Source organism: Stegostoma tigrinum, chromosome 30 (assembly GCF_030684315.1).
Source record: "Stegostoma tigrinum isolate sSteTig4 chromosome 30, sSteTig4.hap1, whole genome shotgun sequence".
NCBI lineage: Eukaryota > Metazoa > Chordata > Chondrichthyes > Orectolobiformes > Stegostomatidae > Stegostoma > Stegostoma tigrinum.
Window position 1 is genome coordinate 43,830,772 of NC_081383.1, and position 22,121 is coordinate 43,852,892.

General features: G+C 41.0%; 2 protein-coding genes across 3 annotated transcripts in view; one reads left to right on the forward strand and one right to left on the reverse strand.

The window, feature by feature from the left end:
- Positions 1-22,121, reverse strand: part of smim7 (small integral membrane protein 7) — a 67,343-nt gene that overhangs the window by 18,312 nt on the left and 26,910 nt on the right. Inside the window, exon 2 of one of the 2 annotated variants that reach the window (XM_048559626.2) lies at positions 6,473-6,633. Coding sequence is in view for 1 of the 2 variants with exons in the window: in XM_048559625.2 (XP_048415582.1) it covers positions 2,464-2,489 (26 nt within the window). In the remaining variant the exon portion in view is untranslated. Of the gene's footprint in view, positions 1-2,463; positions 2,604-6,472; positions 6,634-22,121 lie in introns of those variants that run through there. The other variant, XM_048559625.2, reaches the window with a different exon arrangement.
- Positions 5,960-22,121, forward strand: part of tmem38a (transmembrane protein 38A) — a 30,194-nt gene continuing 14,032 nt past the window's right edge. Inside the window, exon 1 of the mRNA XM_048559624.2 lies at positions 5,960-6,307. Within this exon, the coding sequence (XP_048415581.1) occupies positions 6,184-6,307 (124 nt within the window). The 5' untranslated portion in view covers positions 5,960-6,183. The remainder of the gene's footprint in view (positions 6,308-22,121) is intronic.

Below are 22,121 nucleotides of genomic sequence, written 5' to 3' on the forward strand. Positions count from 1 at the left end.
ACAAAGTGAACACAAGATGCAATAATTTTAGCTATAATTTACCCGTCTTTACCATCTACCAATGCTGGTTGCCTTTTTCATTGACTATTTGCCAGGACACAACCAAGTGACTAAAAATTCAGCTTTCTCATTGGAGAGGAGGAACGTGATTAGTTCAGGAAGTTTTACTGTTGCAGTTAAATTTTTAAGAATTCTCCACAAATATTCAAAAACGTTGAATGTCTTTTGGTCTGATGCCAACAGATTTCATTTTATTACACCCTCAGTTCCCTAATACATCTCCATTTTTATGATTTCTACTGTGATGTTAGTTACAAATATTCGTTTGGGGGGGGTTCCTGATTTATAAACGTCTGACTTAGGAATATTTGTACTTATGAACGCAATCCCACGTAGGGATGTAATTTAAAGATCCAATATATGAACTGTACTTACTAACTGCTCCTTTATATTGTTCTTCATTGCGTCCATAAGTCAGAAACATCGACTTGCAAACCAACCCCATTTGCAACCTAGGGACTGCCTGTAACTCTTTGCCTATCTACTGACACCTACAGCTCATGAATGAGCTTTTATAAAAATGTTCTTATTGCTAATTACAAATTCTTCTGTCCCTGCCACTAAGAGACCCAAATAAAACTCATGTCTTCCTTAAGTAAATACCTACAGAAACTTTTAAAATGCCATTTTTGATACATATTCTACCTTCACTTCATCATTAATTTCATGGCTGCCCTTCAGTGAATTTTAAAACCCTCCTACCAATCAGGCTTATTATTCGTCTCATTTGCCATGGTTGGACAGAATGAGAGATTGTTATTTGTTACGGGAATATATTGTTGTGAATGATAAATTAATTACTAAATATTTGTCATTTCCTATCTACTTTGTATAATTTATTCAGGGCTAAAAGATACTTACAAAATAAAAAAAATTCAACGGGATATGTTTTCATTAATAACTGAACAAAAATTTCCTGAGAGTGTCAATAGTGTCTGAAAAAGGTCCAGAATTTTATGACCAAGTATTTTTGAGATGTAGACAATGCTGTAATGCAGGAAAACCATGAGGTAGTCACCAGAGATAATGGGAACTGCAGATGCTGGAGAATCCGAGTTATGGACCCTTATGGGCCCGAAACATCAGCTTTTGTGCTCCTAAGATGCTGCTTGGCCTGCTGTGTTCATCCAGCTTCACAAATAGTCACCAGATTTTTTTTGAGAGATTTAGGGTTACATCTCATCCAAGGAGCAGGACAGCACTCCTTCAATACTGTACTCAAGTGTCAGCCTAGGTTGTACACTTAAATCTCGAGTCAGACTTGAACTAATTTCTGACTCAGAAGGAATAGTGCTATCCAGTTAGCCACGCTGTTTCTTGTGGTGTGGTCTGTCGTAATGGATTGAATAGGTAAAAATCACATGCAGCAGACAACCGGACCATGCAAATCAAAAACTGTATTTGTTAAGTCGGCCTTTGCCTTTCAAAACTAGCTAATTGGAATTCAGGGCTAAAAGTTTTTTTCCAAAAAATCATGTATGAAGATCTTTACATTTCTGGCATTTCACATCAGATAAAAGAGAAGGGAAATTAAGGTGCATTGAAAGGTTGAACAGTTCAGACAGGGCATTCTGGTCTGATTTGAGAGCTAAAGGCACCACACAATAACGGAAACAGCAAGAAGCCGAGTCACTTCGTATTAGAAATGCATTAAAATATTATATACCCTGGCATGGGCTGTTTGGAACAGCGCTGGAATGACTAAACCAAACTTCGTTTCTGAAAGGAAGGTGTGAAATAAAACAACTGAAGCAATATTGCACAGTTCAAGATGATTAATGAAAATACACTTTTCTGTATGCACTTTAAATGTGAATACTTTGAAACTGAAAAGGCTATTTGCAAGGATACTAATGATGCAAATTTGGAAGCAATGAAACAAGTTGGATTAGCAAGAAATTTTAGATATTTTCTAATCAACCTGCTCGGAGATGTTATTACACACTTCCGGAGCAGGTCAAACTTGAACCTGGTCCACAGATACAAACAACAGCAGTGCACCTCAAGACTCGCAGCAACACATTTATCAGATCTGCATGCATACTGATCAATCTGCTGCTAGCCCTCAAGTCAAACTGACTGCTGAGAAAAATGTTCTGCATAAAAATCCAGCAGATTCAAGAGCTTGTTTAGAAAACTAAAACAAAAACTGTAGATTAATTATACGATTCTTTCAGCAACAAGCCGAGGCCACAGAAGTTTGAACTGCTGCGCCCCCAGGTTCCTTCATCCCATCATTACCCCCACTCCCCCCGGGTTCCTTGCTCCCACTTCTCGCCATCACCCCCCCCCCCCCCCGAAGATTCCATTCCGCTCACTGCTCCCCAACCCTCAGGTTCGCTCTCCTCCTCTCCCCACCCCCGGCCAAGCTCTGTATCCCTCCTCATGCCCCCACGGGCCTACCCAAACAGCAGGAAGTCTCCGATCATTTTCCTCCAACTCGTCGCCGCACAACCGAACCCTACAGTGGGTGAACAGCAAATCAGGGCGCAAGCTTCAGATCCAGCAACCAATCGGAATCGACGGAAGTCAGTTCCCTTCAGCAAGCTGGGTTGGCCGTTGCCTGACGTCACTTGCCCAATGACGTCGCGCTCGAACCCCACCAGATCTGAACGTGACCCACAGACGGTCTTACTGCGGGTCACCTAGCCCTGAGTATTTCTGCACATAGTGGCTCAGTAGTTAGCACTGCTGCCTCTCCAGCGAGCCGAGATTCCACATTCTCCTCGTGTCTGTGCGGGTTTCCTCCCACAGTCCAAAGATGTGTAGGTTTAAGTGGATTAGCCATCGGAGATGTGGGGTTACAGGGATCGGGGGAGTGGGATTCGCTCCGGACGGTCCACGTGAACTCGATGACCTGCTTCTACACTGCAGGGATTCCAAGATTTCTCGCCCTCCCGAATCTAACCTCTTTCCCAAAATAGCTATGCCGAAACACATTTGCCAGCAAAAAATCCTCACCAACCTTAAATTCCAACCATATTAAGTGAGAGCATAGAATTAGAGCTTTGGTCCAATTGATCCATGCGAACCAGATATCCTAATCTGATCTCGACCAATTTGACCTATATCCTTCTAAATCCTTATATTTGGAGAGGCAAGGACTGAATACGGATTGTCAACATGGCTTTGTGTGTGGGAAATGGCATACCACTAACTTGATTGAATTTTTTGAACAAGTAACAAAGAGGACTGGTGAAGGCACAGCAGGGGATGTGATCTATCTGGACTTCATTAAAGTATCTGATGAGGTTCTTCATGGTAGACTGGTTAGCAAAGTTATATCACATGCAATAGTGGGAGAACTAGCTCAAAGGAAGAAGACAGAGAGTGGTGTGGCAGATTTGCTTTTCAGACTGGAGGCCTGTGACCAGCAGAGTGCCACAAGAATTGGTGCTGGGTCCACTGCTTTTCACCATTTATATAAATGATTTGGACGTGCACTTAAGAGGTATGGTTGGTAAAGTTTGCGATGACACCAAAATTGGAGGTGTAATGGATAGCCAAGAAAGTTACCTCAGAGTACAACAAGGCCTTGATCAGATGACCCAATGGGTGAGGAGAAGCAGATGGAGGTTAATTTATTCAAATTTGAGGTACTGCATTTTGGAAATGCAAATCAGTGCAGGACTTATACGTTCAATGGTAAGATCCTGGGGAGTGTTGCTGAACAAAGAGACCTTGGAGTGCAGGTTCATTGTTCCTTAAAAGTAGTCACAGGTAGACAGGATGGTGAAGAAGGTGTTTGGTATGTTTACCTTTATTGGTCAGTGTATTGAGTATAGGAGTTGGGAGGTCATATTATTGGCTGTATGGGACATTGGTTAGGCCACTTTTGGAATACCACATCCAGTTTTGGTCTCCTTGCTAAAGGAATGATGTTGTGAAATGTGAAAAGGTTCAGAAAATACTTATAAGGATGTTGCCAGGGTTGGAGGGTTTGAGCAAAAGGGAGAAGCTGAATAGACTGGGGCTATTTTCCCTGCAGCATCAGAGGCCAAGGGGCGACTATTTTCGGGGTTTATAAAATCATGAGGGGCATGGATAAGGTGAATAACCAAGGTCTTTTCCCAAAGGTGGGGGAATCCAAAACTGGAAGACATAGGTGAGAGGGAAAAGATTTAAAAGGGACCTAAGGGGCAATGTTTTCACACAAAGGGTGGGGCATGTATGGAATGAGCCTGGTACGATTACATTTAAAAGGTATCTGGATGGGTACACGAATAGGAAGGGTTTAGAGGGATATGGGCAAAAGCTGGCAAATGGAACTAGTTTAATTTAGGATATCTGGTCGGCCTGGACGACTTGGACTGAGAGCTCTGTCTCCTTGCTGTACAGCTCTTTGACTGTATTTATTGACCATCCGATTTACTCTTAAGATGGAGGTGGGTTATTTTCTTGCATCACTACAGTCCACATGTCTTTGAAACAAGGATTCAACAAGAACAGTATATTTCCAAGACAGAATAATGCTTTACTTGAGAGGAACCTGGGTATGATAGTTGTTCTTCAGCATCCAAGGCCTTTTTCCTTCTAAGTGATGGAAGGTACAGGTCTGACAGCTGCTGTCAAAGAAACTGGATTATTTCTTCTACACTTGCTTCAATATAAAACAAAGAACTGCAGATGCTAGAAATCTGAGACAGAAATTAGTTGCCAAACTCAGCAGCTCTGGCAGCATCTTTAGAGAGAAAGCAGAGTTAACATTACATAATCGGACTCTTAAACATTAACTCTGCTTTTTCTCCACAGGTGCTGTCAGACCGATTGAATTTCTCCAGCAATTCCTGCTTCCTTGCTGTTATTTGAGTAACCTTGCTGCATGTAAATTGACTGCCTCCTTTACCACAGTGACCACATTTCACAGGCTGCGATATCCTTCAGGATTTGACAGGCTTATTGAAACACAATTTTTTTTCTTTTGTAAAGCGAGGAGCTGTGTTCCTTTTATTGCAATAAATGAAATCTGTTCGCACTCCAGTTCGTGGGAAAGATAGGAGGAAAGTTTATATTCCAGGATTGGCAAAGTGGTAGAGATAGGTACAATCACCACATTTAAAGACATTTGGGCAGTAAAGTTCTATAGGGATGTGAGCCAACCGTAGGCAAAGTTCAGAGATAGTAGGAACTACCGATGCTGGAGAATCCGAGATGACAAGGCGTGGAGCTGGATGAACACAACAGGCCAAGCAGCATCAGAGGAGCGGGAAAGCTGACGTTTCGGGTCTGGACCCTTCTTCAGGAAAAAAAATGTGGGCAAAGTTCAGTTCAGTTAACTTGGTCCCAATGGACCATATGGGCTGATGGGTCTGTTTTCCGTGCTCTAAATGTGTGTTTTTGTGTTTCTAACTTTGTCCGTACAGGTTTGTGTGCAAGTGGGTGCGGTGATGGCGATTTTTCAAAAACTCTTCCGGGTCTCGGTTAACATCTCGATCCCTCAGGAATCCTGATCTGAGAAGCTGTTGCCTTTCAGCACCAGCTCTGAGTCTCTCACCAGGGACGTTGCCTGACCTTCTGAGCATTTGCGGTGTTATCTCTGTGTTGATTTAATTTCAAATATTCAAGATCTGCGGCACGTTGCTTCTGTTTAACAAAACGTACGTCTTGAGTTCAGGTTTAAAGGCTGTTATCAGAATTTCTAGAGCCTCAGGCTTGCACTCTCCCTCTTGCACACGTAAGAGGCCAGGAGTACGTGGAGACATTTGCCTTCAGTGAAGCCTTGCCTATTGACTGGCCTGAACCTGATGACTTCTTCCTCTGCTGCCTTTTTAGGACTCTGTGTATGTCGTTGTGTGTGTCCTGTTTATTTCTGCTGCAATTACACTCAGTCCCTGATTGGCTTGGATCAGACGTTTGCTGTGCAATTGTGTGCTGTGTGCCTGACGTCAGGGGGTTATTTGTGATAGCCGAGGAGGGACGAGGGTTGGGTTGGGGGCAGTTACACTGTCAACCGCGGCTGGGGTAAGGCAGATAGATAGATAGATATAGAGAGACAGAGAGAGAGTGATAGAGAGAGAGAAAGAGACATCAGAGACCAGGAACTGGAGACGAGACTCAGAGGCATTTGGTCGAAGCAGCTATCGGAATCACACGCAGGAGCTGCAAACGCCGAACTCCCTTAGTATGGATATCCTGGCGGTGCTGAACTTGAGCGAAATCGCTCTTTATTTTTCTAAGATGTCCATGTTCCCGCTGTTTGACCTGGCTTATTACATCGTGTCCATTCTCTACTTAAAATACGAACCAGGTCTGTACATTTCACTCTCATTGCTGTAACTGAGGGCACTATTCAGTTTTTTGTTATCGCGGTCTCTGCATCGTTTTCAGCGCTCTGTTATGCGTGGGATTTACTGTGTTTTAACTGGTTTAGCAATGCAAGGGGCGTTTTCCCATGAACCATAAAATGACGTACCTTAAGGTATGACTCTGTGCTATTTATGTTGTTGGTGATCGTAATAAATTCTGAGGAACAACAGCAATGATCCCGGAAACTTCAGTATGCTGGCCAGAAGCAGAGTCCAGTCTTGCACCTTCCAACTCTTGAATGGGATATAGCTCCATCTGCAATGAGAGCTGCTGCAGGGATTTAAAAATCGTCTTTTCCTTCACCAATTCATTTCCTTAAAACTGAAATCAAATTATCAATGAATCATTGATTATCATTTATGACACACTTGGGATGAACAGAATCTGCAGGAATCTTCTGATGTGTCAGGAGGGAAGAGTCTAAATAGAATTCTCCGAGAATAGCTGCAGCTGTCCGGATTATACCTGCCAATTCCCAGTAGGGGCAACGAGGCTACATTATTCTTAATATAGATGCAGGAAGCTTGACTTTCACATTTTTCTCATAACCAGACTATTTCCAATTGGAAGAAAACCAAAAGGGAAGAAAACACAGATGGTGTAGGGATCTAAAGGAAAAAAAACAAATTTTAATGCTTCACTGAATATTTCTGATCAGACATCAAAAAGTAATAACTGCTCACGTCAAAGAGCAATACTATCAACATACAAAGACCCAAAATTCCCTGATCTGGGCAGTTGCCCTCCAAGTGCTAAATCTGCCTGATGGACAATTTGCTCAAAGGTCATTACAAACGTTGGTGCCGATAAAAGCAAGATTGAAGACTCCCATTTTGCTTCTTGTTCTTTCATATCCCCATGTCAGAGTACATGGTCCATCACCAAAAACACCGTAGTCAGCTTTAACACAACAGGCCAGGCTGCATCAGAGGAGCAGGAAAGCTGACGATTCGGGTCTGGACCCTACAGCTCCATACTGTGTTGTCTCTGACTCTAGCAGCTGCAGTTCTTGCTATCTCTGAGTATTGTTCAAATCTTCCCACTTCTTTATCTTGAACACTTAATTATTTTTTCTTTGTCACCTATTCTTTTATCCTTTAAGTGTGAAGAGCTTTGGGAGCACAGATACAAAAAGGCAGTAGATTATAAATGGCTCAAGTTTGAAAAGTTACAGCAGTAATATTTCCCAAACGTCCTTTCACCATGACCAGTCTTGCACTCCATCCCTTTCCACCTCCTGAATGGGATTTAGCTCCATCTACAATGGGAGCTGCTGCTGGGATTTTTAACAATCATCTTTTCCTTCATCCAATCTCTTTCTTAAAACTGGAATTCTTCTTAAAGCTCCCACCTTGATTTTCAAAGTTTGAAAATTGTTGTGTCCAACCCCCTCAGAGAGAAATGTGAGAGTTGGTCTGGGGGAGTGGGGAATAAGTCATGTGAGAGTAAGGGATTGTTGAAGAAGGAGTACAATTGTTGGAACTTGATGAGATCTACATTGTGGTCATTGCTGCCTTTGAGCTTGGGTCCACAAAATGTTAACTCACAAACCCCACTTGGGGTTCCACCTTTACTTTGGGAAACCTTGGTGTAGATAACAAGAGTCATGGCAAATTGGGACTAGTGTAGGTAGTAGTGCATTTCTGGCAATACAGACTTCATGGGCCAAAAGGCCCTCCTCTGTACTGAAATGATTCAAAGATGTTGATGTTCAAATACAAAATGGTGATAGAATCAGTTGAATACGGTGGTCAAAATGACATGAATTATTTGGGTTTATAAACAAAGGGACAGAATATATAAGCTAAGAGATCTTGCTCAAACTATAGAACAGTGGCTAAAGTCTTGCTAGAGTATTGTGGATAGTTCTCAGCACCAGACCTCAGGAAAGATGCAAAGGGAACAGAAAAGGTATGGGCCAGGGATGATGGACCTTTAAATGTGAAGAGGCACTGGAAAGGTTAGGACTGTTCTCCCGAGCACAGAGTTAAAATGCAATTTTCACGAAAGCTTTTCAAGATAATGAGAGGTTTTGATGAAATAAATAAAGAAAAAATATTCCAACTTTCAAGCTGATCCTTAATTTAAGCTAATGTTTGAGAAATGGTCTAAACAGGAGATGAGCAAATATTTTTAACTCACAGACTTGTTTGGGTTTTTAAATTATTCATCAAATGTGGGTATCATTAGTAAGGCCGATGTAATGCCGATGAGATAACTGAACATTAGACAATTCCAGAGTCAACTGTCGGTCTGGACTTACATAGAGGGCAGTAACAATGGCAAATTCCTTCCCTAAACCATATAATTTTTACAATTTTTCACTCCAGATTTATTTAATTGAGTTTAAACTTCCCAGTTACAGTGATAAAATATGAGCTCGTCCTCCAATTGTTCCTGCAGAGATCTGGACTACTGGTCATAGAACACAGTCAGTGTACTACCCTAATCTTCTGGCTTGCTAGATCCGGGATGCCCAATCTGAAAAGGTGGTGGAAGTCGATTCCTGAAATGATTGTAAAATGGAATTAAACGTATACTAGAGAATCAAAGACAAACAGCATAATGAACAAAAAGCAGGGATGTGGAATTGAAAGGCCAATGCAGATGTATTGGGATGAACGATTCTCTGTATTTCTCCTTATTAATGCATTGGTGAATGTGACAAGTCCTGCTATTGCTGTTAAAGAAGGCACTTCCTTGAGTCTTTTTCATTTTGGTTACAACTCCACACCTGAGAAAAATCAGCATCAACTGTCTGGCCTCGCCTCACACCATAAAATAGACCAGTGTCCATCAGCTCATGCTTCTCACTTTTCTGTCTGTAACCCAAGCCATAGGACTGCTATCTCCCACATGCAACTATTTCCTGAACTAACTTATTCTCAAACAGCCTTAGATCTTGTATTTTTGAATACCATCTTCTACTTAAAGACTGGGAGAGTAAGTAGCTACATTGAAATCTATATAAAGGGTCTTCAAAATAGCACTATATTGGTATTACAAGCCATTTTTTTCTCAAACCTCAAATCTAATTTCTGTGTCTCATTGTCAGACACGCCTTGGAGGACATACTTTCCTTAGTATCTGAAAAAAAAGAGACTGATTTCTGAATAGTGTGTTCAGTTGGCTACACAGTTTCACAGTTTTACCAATTTTCTAAGTTTCTTCCAACAATTGTTCGCATCTTTGCCCATTATCCTTGGCATTGGCTTTCAAATATACCTCTTATTGCCTTCCTGAATGTTCGAGATCATGGTTCCGGTCACAACCCACCTACTCTGCCTCAACCTAAACCTTTGTTCCACCTACATCAGAGTTATAGCAAGACATGGGCTCCATTAAGAATTTCTTGGAGTAACTTACAATTGACATCAAGCCCTGTTAAGCGTATTGAGGTTACACAGCGTAGACGATGGTTTGTCTTCATTTTCTCAGAGACTTACAATATTCTACGTTATCAGACCAACAGGTGAAATAATCTGGTATAACTGTGGGGTCAAAAGTTAACTCCTACAAAAGGATATAATTTCAGCTCCTAGCTCTACTGATATTTATATAGATGCTGTGTACAAATAGGATTCACTGCCATCCTGATCCAAACTTCACTCTTCAAACATCAAGTAATGAGTCACTGTTTAAAAAATCTTCTAACTTAGTATTTGAAATCATTGCAATGGAACAACCCTTGAATCATATGAGCTGAAAATCAGGTGAATAATTTGAGAGATGGTGGCAGAAGGTGGATGGGAAAATGCACTTAGGAAATGGGTAGTGATCTCATATTAGGCTGCAGCACAGTCAGTTGCTAAAGGATGAGGTCATAACATTTTAATTATTACTAAGCTAATCAGGGTTATCTTTATGACACCCCAAAATTCAGGGGTTGATCAGCTTAGAAACATTTAGAGGCGAATTGTGTTTTTAAATAGGAAATGAGTTGCACTTATTTTGCATCACACACACTTTCAACAAACTCAGTGTGCACAACAAGATCCAACAAACACCAAAGCAATAAATGCCCAATAAATATATTTCAGTAAATTTTGATTATTAGACACCTATTGGCCAAAGAACTAGGGATATCTCCATTGCCCTTCAAATTGGCCATGGACTCTCCTGCTTCCCTTTGAGAGGACTAACAATACTGTGGTTTAGTGTATGATTTGCAAGATGGTTCCTCTGATAGTGCAGCATTCCCTCAGCATCGTGTTGGATTTTGTGCTTAGATCTCTGAAGTGGGTTTGGAACTCATGGGGCATAGCATAATGCCCTTCCCAAGATGGATTTAGTGGAGGGAGAGCATTTTAAATGGGCAGGAGGGTGGTAGTTGTGGACCCCTCCACCTTCTGCTTCTTCCTCACTTAAGCGGGGCTAGGAAGGCCAATGGAAGGCCTTCACACTCCACCAACAGTTGAGGTTCTTCAGTCATCAATGAACCCAGTAGCCGGTGGGGTCATGCCATGCAAGAATCTCTAGTGCAGTTGCTTGTTGGCTTCCAAGATGATGTAGTGATGGTGATGGTAAGGAGCAGGGGGTGTGGTAGCTTGTTGAAAGGCGCTCAGAACTGATTGAGAGATGTTGTATTGGAGGGGGTAAGGCCCACTGAAAGCTATTACCCTGTCCTTTCTGTGGATCCCCACCTCCTCCCCCCATACCCTTGGTGTCTGTCATCCCCCATCTCCTCCCACTCCATTACCAATAGAAGCCACTGTTCTCCCTTCATTACGGAACTGTCTGCCTCTGATCAGCCAGGCAGCTCTCAGGGGTCAAGTGCCTAACACTTAATTCAGCCGGCATACCCTGTGGCAGGAAATGTGGGACTCTTACTGACTCAGACCCTTATTGCGTCCATTAAATCCCACCTATTATCTTCGACATAGAAGAAAGTGTGTTACCATTAATTGAAGACTAAACTTTGTTCAAATATGACTCAAAGAAGAAGATGATGATAATAAATTGCCGCTGATTCTAAACATTCTGTACGCTTAGGTGTTCACAGAATCATAACTGTGTAGAAAGAGGCCATTCAGTCCACTAAAGGTATTCCCTAGTGCTAATCTCTTGCCTTGCACACCATTTCTATCTAAATAATCATCGATGCCCTTGTGAATAGTACAATTCAACACAAACTCCACCACATCTCCAGGCAGTGCATTCAGGCCCTAACCTATCACCCTTGCTTCCTTTGCATCACTTTAAATCTATGCTTTGTCATCCTTGTTTCTTTTACAAATAGAAATGGTCTATCCCTATCTACTCAATCCAACCTGCTCATGATTTTGAAAACCTTTATCAGATCTGAAGTTTCTCATTCCTGGAATCATTCTTGAAAATTATTTCTGCACTCTCACCGATGCATTCACGTCTTTCCTATAACATGGCATCCACAGTTAATAACAAGTGTCTCATAGAAGTTCAACATCACCTCCGTGTTCTTGTATTCTGTACTCCTTTTAAGGAAGTCCAATGTTTACTGACTGCTCTCTCTACTTGTCCTGCCACTTTCAAGACATATACACGGGTACCCTTTGCTCCTGCACCCTCTTTAGAATTATATCCCCTACTTTTATTGTCTTTTCATGTTCTTCTGACCAAAATGTATTCTCTCACACTTCACTAAACCTCATCTGCCATCTATTGACTCACTCCACTGACTTTACAAATTCTTTTGGAGTTCCAGTCTATCCTCCTCACAGTTTGCAGTTTTGCCAAGTTTAGTGTCATCTGCAAACCTTGTTATATGATTTTTGAAACTAATGGTTATTTTGAACTTCAAAGTGATTTTCTGGCAGAAGTTATATTCCATTCATAATGTTTGTCAGAATGTAAGAGGTCACTAAGGACTAAAGTAGAAGATAGATGTTTATAAAGGTCTTGAGTTGGATGGATAAGTTGGATGTTTCTCAACTGTCATTACCTAGTGCTCCATTGGATAATACAAAGCAGGATATTAATTAAATATGGATTTGAGTGGAATGTCAGGCCATAGGGACAAATATATACTGATCTGATCAAATCTTCCAATAAATGTAATGGTATCAGTATATGGGGGCAGGAAACAGAGTGAATTATTTAGAGTGAAAACCAAAAGAATTGCGGTTGCTGAGAATCAGAAACAAAAACAAGAGATTGCTCGAAAAACTGAACAAGTCTGGCAGTACCTGTGGGCAGAAAGCAGAGTTAATATTTTGGGTCCGGAGACCCTCCTCAGAACTGAATTTTTCTTGCAATTTCTGTTTTTGTTCTTTAGAGGAAGCTGATCTTCACCAAACAGTAAAAGTTTGGATGAATAGATCTTAAGAGTTTTAGGGATCAATTTTTTGCATACGAGTTTTGTGCCAACTAAAACATCTGAATTTCATTGTTTTTTCTACACGTTCACTTGTGGATACTTAGAAACACAGCCAAGTCGAGAAGAAAACCACAGAAGAAAAGCAGCTCATTTACGAAATAATGAAATAGTTTTTACACTTAAAAAAAGGAGAGAATTACAGGATTTGGTTGCATGATCACCAGATAAGGAGTAGTTGGAGAGCTCTTTCAAAGGGCTAGCATATACTCAATGCTTTGAACAGTCTCTTTCTGTGCTGGATCAGTTTATAATTTTAAATTTCCAATCAATCTCTTGTGATAAAACTGCACAGAGGTTGGTATCCTGTCACCAAGTCACCCTTTATTTACTTGAGCACAGTAGTCAGCCAGCTCAGAGTCAGTTGCTTGAACTAAGGAGAATCTAAATCCCTTGTCTATATTTATTTATTTTTTATTCGCCTGATCAAAGGAGATTTTAATCTCCTGTCTTTTTTTAAATTTTATTTTGTTTTGTGAGACACAGTAAAAAACATGAGGTGTGGGTAAATAACTTTATGAACATACCACCATTAGGAAAGAAACCCATGTGACTAAGGAGCCCCAGGGGGGCAATGCCTATGTTAACATAAAGGTGAAGGGGAGGGTAAGAATCAAATCAAATTGGAATTGGAAGGGGAAATAAAACATTCCACATCCCACAGTGCCCATCTCTCCTGAAACATATCAAAAGAATTGATGGGCACCACATGCTCCTTTTCCAAGAACACCCAGGCACTAATGTCACCACGGAAAAGGGGCAGGCAGTCGGCCATAATGATCCTCTCCACGGCCTGCTGCCTGGACCTATTAATGACCAGCTTTGCCAGGCCCAGGAGCAGAACCACCAGGAGATCCTCTGACCTCCCCACTCCCCTCCACACCGGGTGCCCAAAGATCACGAGCTGGGGCTGAAGTGCAACCAAAAACACAAAAGGAGATCTTTCAGATAATTAGAAAGGGAGTGCAAGCACTCATACACAATACATGCATGGTTCCCAGATTTCACAGCGCCACAAAACAAACAGTTGGGCTGGGATCTCCTGTTTACATTGGTCAGCCAAGGCTTCCTGATTGGCCCAGGTTAACAACCACAATTAAGGATCTCATAGTCAACAGATCCACCTGATTCCAATTATTACACTTGAGTTATTCGTTTGCGGATTGTGTTTGATGCCAGGAGTTCTTCAGTGTTTACTGATGAGTTTAAATTGTGTGTAATTTTGCATTTGGAGCAGGTTGGGAAAATAACAGTAGTGATGGTTTCCAGATTGTTCAATATAGTTGTTAGGGATAAAGAGATCAAACATATGGAGCAAAATTGAAACAGGGATGCTGAATTGGATGATCAGACATGATCTTATTGAATGGCAGAACAGGCTTGAAGGCCAAATGGCTGGTTCTGAAATATGAGTGGAATTAGAGAACTATTATTAGAGGCATTAAGTTTCTCTGTGTGTTGGGGACAGGGGACTGACAATTTAAGTATCTGAATTGTTGGGAGCTACAGATGGTGAGGACATAAGAAGGCTCTTGAGTTTTAACTAAACAATGAACCAGGCAGAGGCTATAAGATTAAAATAAAACAGACTTAGCAAGATGAGATTGTAAGAATTGTTTATGCTGCTGATCTATGCTTCTGAAGAAATCCCAGAAACAACAGTAAATGTAGTTGTGACAATTTTAGGCAGCAGAGTCCCAACATTGAAGCATGTTTATTGACATCCTTAGATTCACAGGTAATTTTGTTTCTCCAGTGGCAGCAGTGGGCAATGCTCCAAACTGTGTATGTTATTCTCATTTGAACCTGGAGCAAGCATTGTGAATGTGGGGGCTAAACTGGGTTCTAATCTATCCAGCCTAGATGGATCGTGAGGCCTGGGCTTCAGTTCAATGGCTCCTCACTGGCTCCCAATTAAAGCTGAAGCAGAAGATTTGGAGGCAGTAGGTGTGAGTGGAAAATGGCATGGTTGCAGGTAGCTGCCAGAAAACAGACCCCGAATAGTTTAAGTGACAGGGATATGGGAAGGTAGTGGCTTCTTGGATAGTGGTGGATATTGGGGAAGTGCACAAGTCTGAGGTTAAGGCGATCCTAGTTTTCCATCATGAAAAGACCGGACAGAAAATGAAGATCAACTTGATCCTGTTCTAGCTTATCTTGCCTACAGCATGCTCCAAGGCTATGCAGACCTTAGTTGACTCGCAGTTGAAATTGCATATGTTTAAATAATATAATTGTACGGGGGCTTTGCGTTTGTAATCAAGTCCTTAAGACAGAAAAAAAGAATTAGCAGTTAAAACGGTATGTGTTGCAATTTGTTTACCAACAAGTTGCATTAAAATCACACTTGGTCCCTCTGCTTGTCTGCTGTCAACTTTGACAATTTTGATGTCAGCCTCATTAGACAGATTTAGAATTAGAGTTGGAGAAATTTGGATGTGAATATAATCTGGTTTTAGCGAAAGTGACAGTATGGAAACTTATTTGTGGAGTTCCCATCCATAATTCAGGGGTTTAAAGCTGGCAATATATTTAAAACAAATCTCCAGTTTAATAATCAAAGAGTGGTCACAGCTCAAAAGGAAGTAATTTAGCTCTTGGAAGAAGCATATCACCTACAGCCAATTCTCCACCTTCCTCTCAAAAGTCCCATCATTTCTCCTTTTTAAGTCATAACCTAATTTCCCTTTGATTTGACTCCATCTTCGCTACATTCTCAAGAATTGCACTCAAGATCCCGACCAGTCTTTTGCCAATTATCAAAACATGTTTCTCTCTATCTGTGGAATAGATTCTCGTTGGGTTTACAGTTATGTTAGTTCTTTCGAACCAGAATCTGGATGAATACCTGGTCAAGAATAAAACCGAAGATGAATTGGACAGAAACAGTGGTATCTTAAGTATCCAGGCACAAAATCTTAATTACATAAGTTGAAAAGTAAATAAGTAACTTAAAAACTTTGGCACTACAGTTTTGTCAGTGTAAAAGTGAAAAGAAAAAGCTACGGAAATACCTGTAGAGTTAAGAAGTCATACAGTGGTTAGCACTGCTGCCTCACAGCACCAGGGACCCAGGTTTGATTCCACCCTCGTGCGACTGTCTGTGCGGAGTTTGCACATTCTCCACACGTCTGCGTGGGTTTCCTCCAGGTGCTCGAGTTTCCTCTCTCAGTCTAAAGATGTGCAGGTTAGGTGGAATAGCCATGCTAAATTTCCCATACTGTTCAGGGATGTGTAGGTTAGGTGGGTTATATGGGTGGGATGCTCTGAGGTTCGGTGTGGACTTGTTGGGCCAAAGGGTCTGTTTCCACACTGTATGGATTCTATGATCTTTGAATCAATTACTCTATAGAATAATTGGGATTCTCATCCCTTTGGGACCATGAATATGCCAACTGTAGGTGACCATCAGTTGGATCTGAATAAATGTTATATTTGAAGTTGCCATTGTTGTGTTTAGAGATCATGCACAAATTTCAGTTTTGTTCATTTGAAAGTTTGCCAGATATTATCTAGCCTCTTGCAGAAGAACCTGTGACATGGTTTATTGTGTACTCTCTGTGGAAGAAATGACCTAAATAGTTTCTTTTTTGTTTGATATTTTGTGATATTTAATAAAATACAAACCAAAACAAATATTTAATATGAAAGTAGAAAATGCTACAAGTACTTAGGAGGTCAGGCAGTATCCAAGACAAAAAATGAGTTAACATTTTAGGCCAATGATCTTTCACCAGAACAAGGCAGATATTTCTCTGTTGGACAAGTTCACTCACTAAATCAAAATTCCATTCAAGAATTAACACTGCTGTATTTGGATTGTGATGAGCATCCATAGATATGAAAATATCATGCTTATGGTCCCAGACTAGAAACAAAGAAATTACCCATGGAAGTAACTTCAAAATATCATGGAAATAATTTCAAAAATATTTTGTAGGCATGAGAAACATATCAATAAAAGTTGTTGCCTTTTGATAAAAATGCAAATTTATCAGGAGCGCCTTTCAGGCAACTCCTGTCTCAACAGGATTGATTTAGCAGTGAAACAACTCCTTTCCTTCCATTATGGTACATATTAACACAATAATGAACATAATCATTCAATCTAGAAATTCAGTAAAAAGAAAATAGTTAAGCAATTATGGTCTCACAAGCGACCTGTCTGCTTTCAAATATTTATTCTTGTATTTTTGCCAAATTGCAAAGCAGACACATCAAAAGTGTTCAACAGTTTGGTTATTTTTGAGTGAGTCTAATATTTTGGCATGGGTAATTAAACAATCCTCCAGTTCAAAAGCTAATAGATTTGGGTTTTAACATTGATTTTACACCCATGTAAATTTTAATTTCCATTGAAGTCAGTGGGTTGCTATTTGGCCAGTTCAGTTAAAATTACCCTAAATGATTTTGAACAATATATTAACATATATACAATCTAATTTATTTCTTTACCAAATTAAAAAAGTTATTTCGCAGCTTAGCATCTCACTGCTTTTGGTCTTCACATAAAGTAGATATGTGTTGCTTATGGTTACATCTGACAAGTTGGGTGAAGGAGTATAGCAGGTGACAGGGGATGGGATTGGTGGTATTCAGGATGAGGGTGTTGGAAGTGATCTTATCATGATATTTTTAGAATCCCCGTATCTCTTACACATGATCTGCAGCCTCATCAGTCTATAATGGACCTGAGAGCAGCTGTTTGGGAAGATTAACTCCTGCACATTTACAGCCATTAGAAACAGTTTATAATAAATTTGTTTACCATTAACAAGACTGGAATAGTGATCTTGCCTTCAGAAGAAAATTTTTAAGTATTTTGTATGTTGGAGGATATTTAAAAAGTAATCAATTTTAAAATGATAATACGTGTTAAACAGGAGTTCAGTACAGCCTTTTGAACAAACTAATATCAAATGGGATCCTAGAAATAAGCTTGGTTCTTATTGTAGACCAATTCGAAAATACATATTGGGTAAATGAAGCTTGGTGCATAAGCCTCTGATTTTTTCATACTTTCAGCTCCGATTTCTATCACATATTAGGTAGACCTGAATCCAAGTTCACATGTCCACTCACTATTTTATCATTTTCTGTGATGTTAATAAATATTCTGCAATCTCTTCCTCAGTTTCTAAGTAACTCGAAAGAGAGGGACAGATAGTGGCGTAGCAGTAACAACTCTTGATTATAATCTAGAGAGCCAGAGAACTGCACTACAGACATGAGTTCAAATACCACCATGACAGCTCGTGAAATTTCAATTCAATTGGTGACCAGGAAATCATCACTAATATCCTTTAAGGAATGGAAACTGCCAACCCTTTCCAGGACCACCTGTGACACCAGATCCTTGGCAATATAGTTGACTCTTCGCTGCCCTCTGTAATGGCCGAGCAATGTAAAAGGCAATTAGGAATGAGCAATAAATATTGGCCTTGCGGAGCAAGAGATATTTCTGTTGGAAGAATCTGCTGAAGGTACAGCAACCTCTTTATCCTCCCAGTGACATTCTGACATATGACACAAGTCAAAAATATGCACACCTTACCCAGCATTCTGACCCATAGTATCAGTATAAGTCTTCAAATTGTAGTGCGTGAAACGCTTTAATATGTCAAACACAAGTCAATATATAAACGCCAGTTGTCCTCTCATTTTTTCCATTCCATTTTCCAATTACTAGATAACACTGATAAACAATATGCCTCACATAACTGTCCTGTGTACAACTGGTCTTAGTATGATGGATCATTTCCTTTTAGATACTGATGATCCTCACCTCCCAATGAGTCACTCTGATATACTACATTATTAACTATCATTCATCAGTCAATACAGATATTCCACATTATGCAATAAAACTGAAGCAGTAAATAATAAATGTGTATAGAAATCAGAAAGTATAGCTGTGCATTTGTATGTCAAGGAATTCTCAAGAAAGAACGTTGCTGGCATGGCGTGGTGTCACAATGGACGGGAATGATCAGATTTTCCCATACCAGAGTCAAATTCTGACATTACACTTGATATTTATCATATTTCTCAATTCTTTTCCCAGACATGCTTCTTACATATGTGATTCTCATCATCATTGTCAGTGGTCTCTTGCAGGTGAGGACGACTATCTTACAATCTCAGGGTGGGACCAGAGGTGGCCGCACAGGCTGATGCGGCTACCAGATGTTCTGTTACACTTGGGGCAGGTGGTCGTCACGGGAAGAGAAGAGTGTGACATGGATGTGGCAGCGCGCTGCTTTTGCTGTTTTCAACTCACTTCCATTTTTTCCCCGACAGCAAGCCTCAAAAAGTGTTCGATGTCTTCCCGAATGCTCCTCCTCCACTTTGGACGGCCTTGGGCTGATGACTCCCAGGTGTCAGTGGAAATGCTGCGCTTCGCCATTAAGGCCTTGAGTGTATCACTGACGCGCTTCCTCTGTCATCTGTCATTTCGAGGCTGGGAGTAGTGCACCCACACAGGGAGTCTCATGTAGGTCCTATGGACGATATACTCAGCCCGTCATAGCCGATCAAGGGGGTGGGGGGTCAGTGCCTCGGTGCTGGGGATGTTGGCCTGGTTGAGGACATCAGTGTTGTTGCATCTTTCTTCCCAGCAGATTTGTGGGATCTTTCATAGGCAACATTGGTAATACTGCTCCAGCGTCTTGAGGTGTTTGTTGTAGACAGACCACATCTCAGAACCATATGGGGGGTGGGTGGCAGGAACCACTTCAGCTCTGCAAACCATGATCTTGGTATCAGATCTGATATTGTTGTTCTCAAATACCCTTTACCTCAGACGGCTGAAAACTGTGCTTGTACAATGGAGACGATACTAGATCTCTTCATCAATAGCTGCTTTGGTTGGCAGCACACTTCCAAGGCATAAGAAGTGGTCAGCATTTTCTAAGGCTTCCTCATGTGTGATTCTAAAACGCTTAAGGCAAATAAACACCTGAGATTTCTAACCTGTCTCTGCACTGTACCTTGTAACATATTTCCATGCAAATCCTGTATTCTGCTGAGTGAAAAATTGCTATTAGATTGAAATAGCAACCTTTTTATCAGAATATCTGGAATTCTGGTTTCTTTTTGAACAAAGTGCCCCTGTGTAATGAGCTGAAATACAATTCCCATGGATAGCTGCTACTAGTCTCACAACTGCTTAATGCATCACATCCCTGTTACTCTCAACTTATATCACAATGTTACATTCACTCACATTTTCATCTCATCCTTACACACTTCACACAGTGGCAAGCCTTACGCCCACATCTTATAACTTACATATTCAATCATGATAGTCACATCACCTAGTCTGTACTCACCCAGACAACAGTCACTGACAAGCTTGCCTCTCTTTTGCAGGACAAGGCAGCCTAAGTTGTTTCTAGCCAATGCTTTCAGACACACCTACATATCCTTGTACCAACAGAGAAACACAAGAACACAGTCCAAGATGAGTAGAACACATGAGATGACAAGGTGTAGAGCTGGATGAACACAGCAGGCTAAGCAGCATCATAAATCTCTGATTAGAACACATGGTCTGTTTATACTACTCATTATCAACTGAGGGGTCATGACTGAGATTATACCAGCACTGAGGCTGGCATGGTTATACTTGCTTCCTCTGCTCATATTCCACTACCTCCCCATCCCACATCACTACGGATTTGAAAATGTGAATGCCAGTGTTCAAATGTGAACCCTTTGCTTTTCACCCCATCCCTCAATACAGCCTTGCCTTTGCTTCCTTCCTTCTAGAAACTAAGAAGTATCACTTTGCACAGGAGTAGTCAAAGTAAAAGAAGGCAGTGATGATGAACAGACATCATCACTAGATATTACACTTGCAGCCACCATCTCAGGCACTGACACCGCATGTACTTTATAGGATAGCTAAGAGACAGGGATCTTCACATGGTACCACACCACGTTGGAAGGCAAGGTTACACTTCAGATTTGCAGAATACTTAGAAGAGAACTTCAATGGGAGGGTATGCAGAAGAAGTTTGATCGTTTTGCACAATGATATGCTCGATGCACTAGCAAACCTGTCACACAACCTGTAACCAAATATAAAGGAGTATTGAGGAGTCTGGCACCAACTAGGCATGGGGCTATCTGCAGACCTACGAAGCCCAGCACAGAAATGTTGGCCCACTCTGTGACTTGCAGACTCAATCATACTGCAGTGTCCCATGACCAATGTCTCAGTTTCCAGTGCAGGATGAGCCAGAACCATCCAAAATGCTACAGTGGAATTTCTAGCTGAAGTCATGGAGGCTCAGCCAACTATTGTGCAAGTTAGGATTATTATGAAGGCTCAGTCAGTTGCTATCATGGCTACGAACACCAGTTTTCAAAGAGGATTGTAGGATCTGACAGCAAGCTACTATCCTGGGGGACAGGCAATGGTATCACAGAATGCAAATTTGCTATCCTTTCTCAGGATGGCAGTACTTGTTCTGCTACCATTGCAATTACACCATTGATTTTGCTGTTTGCACTGATGCTGATTTGCTTCAGTTTGGAACCATATCTTAAGGTCTTGACCTCCTCAAGTTCATCCTGAAAAGCCAGATTCAGTCTCATTGGATAGTAGCATCCTGTCACAGTAATAGCACTTTGGAGAAACATTAGGCCAGGTAGAGATCTCTGCAAGATAGGCACTAAGGGAATGAGTCACTGCTGATAGGCCTGTAATGAAATATTACCCCAAGTCCTCTTTCTTTTCAGAGATAACAAGGTGTAGACCTGGATGAACACAGCAGGCCAAGCAGCTTCAGAGGAGCAGGAAAGCTGACGTTTCGGGTCGAGACCCTTCTTCAGAAATCAGAATTCAGCTTTCTTAACCACTCTGCTTTCCACGACTTTCTTTTCACTGAGAATGTGATTATTCTCTTTAATGTCAGTTTTTTGTACTCAGTAACAATGCTTGATGGTGTATACAGTTGTTTTGGAAGTGGCTTCTACATTTCCCTCCTTAAACATTTGTCCGGGGAAAAGAAACAAGTTGAGCCCAGTCTTTGAAATCTTTGTAAGGCAAACACTTTAGTTCAAATTGTTTCTATATGCTATGCGTTTTGAGGCAAGATTTTCCTCCTGACAGCAGAAAACAAATGATGGGACTGTTTCCTTGGATCCAGGTCTCACTTCCAAGGGAACCAACCAGACTTAGCATTTTATCATCATGGAGTTGAGCTGTTAATGATTTGGAAGTCACTTTGGGTGAATGGTTAACAGAAGAAACAGAGGTGGGACTGCAAATGTGCGGGCCTGATGTAAACAAGGAGCGTGCAGAAACCCAAAATCTGGGGATTCGTTTCCCCTCATTTTGCAGATGAAGAACTGGAGGCCTTCATCAAGGGAGAGAAAAAAGAGTCCCGCTTCCCAG